The 3269-nt window shown below is 38.5% G+C and overlaps 1 protein-coding gene across 11 annotated transcripts in view; it reads left to right on the plus strand.

Moving 5' to 3' along the window:
* Positions 1-3269, plus strand: part of DZIP3 (DAZ interacting zinc finger protein 3) — a 144704-nt gene that overhangs the window by 119700 nt on the left and 21735 nt on the right. For all 11 annotated transcript variants that reach the window (XM_010838572.1, XM_010838579.1, XM_010838580.1 and 8 more), the window contains one exon: positions 449-588. In XM_010838572.1, coding sequence (XP_010836874.1) covers positions 449-588 — 140 coding nt within the window. The remainder of the gene's footprint in view (positions 1-448; positions 589-3269) is intronic.

The following is a 3269-nucleotide window of genomic DNA, read 5'->3' on the forward strand; positions in this document are numbered from 1 at the left end:
TTTTCTATGCATACACATTTGAAAAATATTTTAATATAACATGAGTTCTACCATAAATGCTGTGCCATAGACTTTTTTTATATTATGGATATCTCTTATGCTCAGACATATAGATCTATTTTTAAGGACTTGATTAGATATGCTACAGTTTATTTACTTATTCCCCTATTAACAAACTAGGTTGCTGTCAGAAATGCACACTCTGTATTTCTGTTTATGTTTGCAATTACTGAGACTAGTATGTGCCATTTTAAAAATAAAGGTAAACATATATAAATAATTAGAAATATTGTGCTGGTTAAGGAAAAAAAAAAACTTCTAAAAAGGGAACATGCATGTCAATATTCCTCTTTATTATACCCATTTTCTGAGGTATGGAGATGTCATGTTGACATGGAACTTTGCTTCCCCATAATTGAAGCTGATGACATAACTGTGTTTCTTACAGATGACTAGCATAGCCTGGACACTGCCAGCTCCTGTGGGAGAAGCTGTGCCTCCCAGTGCAAGTCTAGGAAGTGATCCCCTTATGATGAATTGGGAGAAGATTACAGAGAGGCTGAAAACTGCCTTTCCACAGCAGACCAGGTAGCTTAGTCTCTTTTAGTGTTGTGAACAGATCATACTACAGTTTCCATAGCCATAATTATGCCAATGAAACATTTCAGAGAAACAACACTCACCCTCCCTCCTCCCAACACACAGAGGTACAGGTATTTCCTAACCATCACCTTGGTAAGGAAAATGAAATTCATTAAGAAGGGATAGTTTTCAGTATAAATGCTAAACCTCTCCACGAAAATTATTAGTTTTAAGTCACAAGGGAATGAACTTTTGAATTTAGGTTTGCTTGTTTAATGAAAGTATGGCTAGTTATAAACCTATCCAGTTTTAATGCCACTAGCTACAATAATTATCTTAATAACCTATTTCCAAAGTGAATTTTAAGTGAATTGTATGCTATATAAGTGCAAACATAATCAGATTTCCTTAATTTATTGAGGGTTTTTATGATTTCTTTGTTAAGGAACACAGTTAAATGCAAGAAATCATTATTTTACTGTGCTTTTCACAGTTCTGACTTTCGCAGAAAGCTACTTAATTCTCCTCCTCCAGAAATGAAGTGTCTTTTATCATTTCCAAGAAAAACCATTCAGTATCACAGTAATCCAAGTCTATGCCCCAACCAGTAACGCTGAAGAAGCTGAAGTTGAACGGTTCTATGAAGACCTACAAGACCTTTTAGAACTAACACCCAAAAACGATGTCCTTTTCATTATAGGGGACTGGAATGCAAAAGTAGGAAGTCAAGAAACACCTGGAGTACCAGGCAAATTTGGCCTTGGAATACGGAATGAAGCAGGGCAAAGACTAATAGAGTTTTGCCAAGAAAATGCACTGGTCATAACAAACACCCTCTTCCAACAACACAAGAGAAGACTCTATATATGGACATCACCAGATGGTCAACACCCAAATCAGATTGATTATATTCTTTGCAGCCAAAGATGGAGAAGCTCTATACAGTCAGCAAAAACAAGACCAGGAGCTGGCTGTGGCTCAAACCATGAACTCCTTATTGCCAAATTCAGACTTAAATTGAAGAAAGTAGGGAAAACCACTAGACCATTCAGGTATGACCTAAATCAAATCCCTTATGATTATACAGTGGAAGTGAGAAATAGATTTAAGGGCCTAGATCTGATAGATAGACTGCCTGATGAACTATGGAATGAGGTTCGTGACATTGTACAGGAGAGAGGGATCAAGACCATCCCCATGGAAAAGAAATGCAAAAAAGCAAAATGGCTGTCTGGGGAGGCCTTACAAATAGCTGTGAAAAGAAGAGAAGTGAAAAAGCAAAGGAGAAAAGGAAAGATACAAGCATCTGAATGCAGAGTTCCAAAGAATAGCAAGAAGAGGTAAGAAAGCCTTCTTCAGCGATCAATGCAAAGAAATAGAGGAAAACAACAGAGTGGGAAAGACTAGGGATCTCTTCAAGAAAATTAGAGATACCAAAGGAACATTTCAGGCAAAGATGGGCTCGATAAAGGACAGAAATGGTATGGACCAAACAGAAGCAGAAGGTATTAAGAAGAGATGGCAAGAATACACAGAAGAACTGTACAAAAAAGATCTTCATGACCCATATAATCACGATGGTGTGATCACTGACCTAGAGCCAGACATCCTGGAATGTGAAGTCAAGTGGGCCTTAGAAAGCATCACTACGAACAAAGCTAGTGGAGGTGATGGAATTCCAGTTGAGCTATTCCAAATCCTGAAAGATGATGCTGTGAAAGTGCAGCACTCAATATGCCAGCAAATTTGGAAAACTCAGCAGTGGGCACAGAACTGGAAAAGGTCAGTTTTCATTCCAATCCCAAAGAAAGGCAATGCCAAAGAATGCTCAAACTACCGCACAATTGCACTCATCTCAAGCGCTAGTAAAGTAATGCTCAAAATTCTCCAAGCCAGGCTTCAGCAATATGTGAACCATGAACTTCCTGATGTTCAAGCTGGTTTTAGAAAAGTCAGAGGAACCAGAGATCAAATTGCCAACATCCGCTGGATCATCGAAAAAGCAAGAGTGTTCCAGAAAAACATCTATTTCTGCTTTATTGATTATGCCAAAGCCTTTGACTGTGTGGATCACAATAAATAGTGGCAAATTCTTCAAGAGATGGGAATACCAGACCACCTGATCTGCCTCTTGAGAAATTTGTATGCAGGTCAGGAAGCAACAGTTAGAACTGGACATGGAACAACAAACTGGTTCCAAATAGGAAAAGTAGTACGTCAAGGCTGTATATTGTCACCCTGTTTATTTAACTTATATGCAGTGTACATTATGAGAAACGCTGGACTGGAAGAAATACAAGCTGGAATCAAGATTGCCGGGAGAAATATCAATAACCTCAGATACTCAGATGACACCACCCTTATGGCAGAAAGTGAAGAGGAACTCAAAAGCCTCTTGATGAAAGTGAAAGAGGAGAGTGAAAAAGTTGGCTTAAAGCTCAACTTTCAGAAAACAAAGATCATGGCATCTGGTCCCATCACTTCATGGGAAATAGATGGGGAAACAGTGGAAACAAGTGTCAGACTTTATTTTTCTGGGCTCCAAAATCACTGCAGATGGTGACTGTGGCCATGAAATTAAAAGACACTTACTCCTTGGAAGGAAAGTTATGACCAACCTAGATAGCATGTTCAAAAGCAGAGACATTACTTTGCCAACAAAGGTCCATCTAGTCAAGGCTATGGTT

This window comes from Bison bison, unplaced genomic scaffold, assembly GCF_000754665.1.
Source record: "Bison bison bison isolate TAMUID 2011002044 unplaced genomic scaffold, Bison_UMD1.0 scf7180017864098, whole genome shotgun sequence".
Taxonomy (NCBI): Eukaryota; Metazoa; Chordata; class Mammalia; order Artiodactyla; family Bovidae; genus Bison; species Bison bison.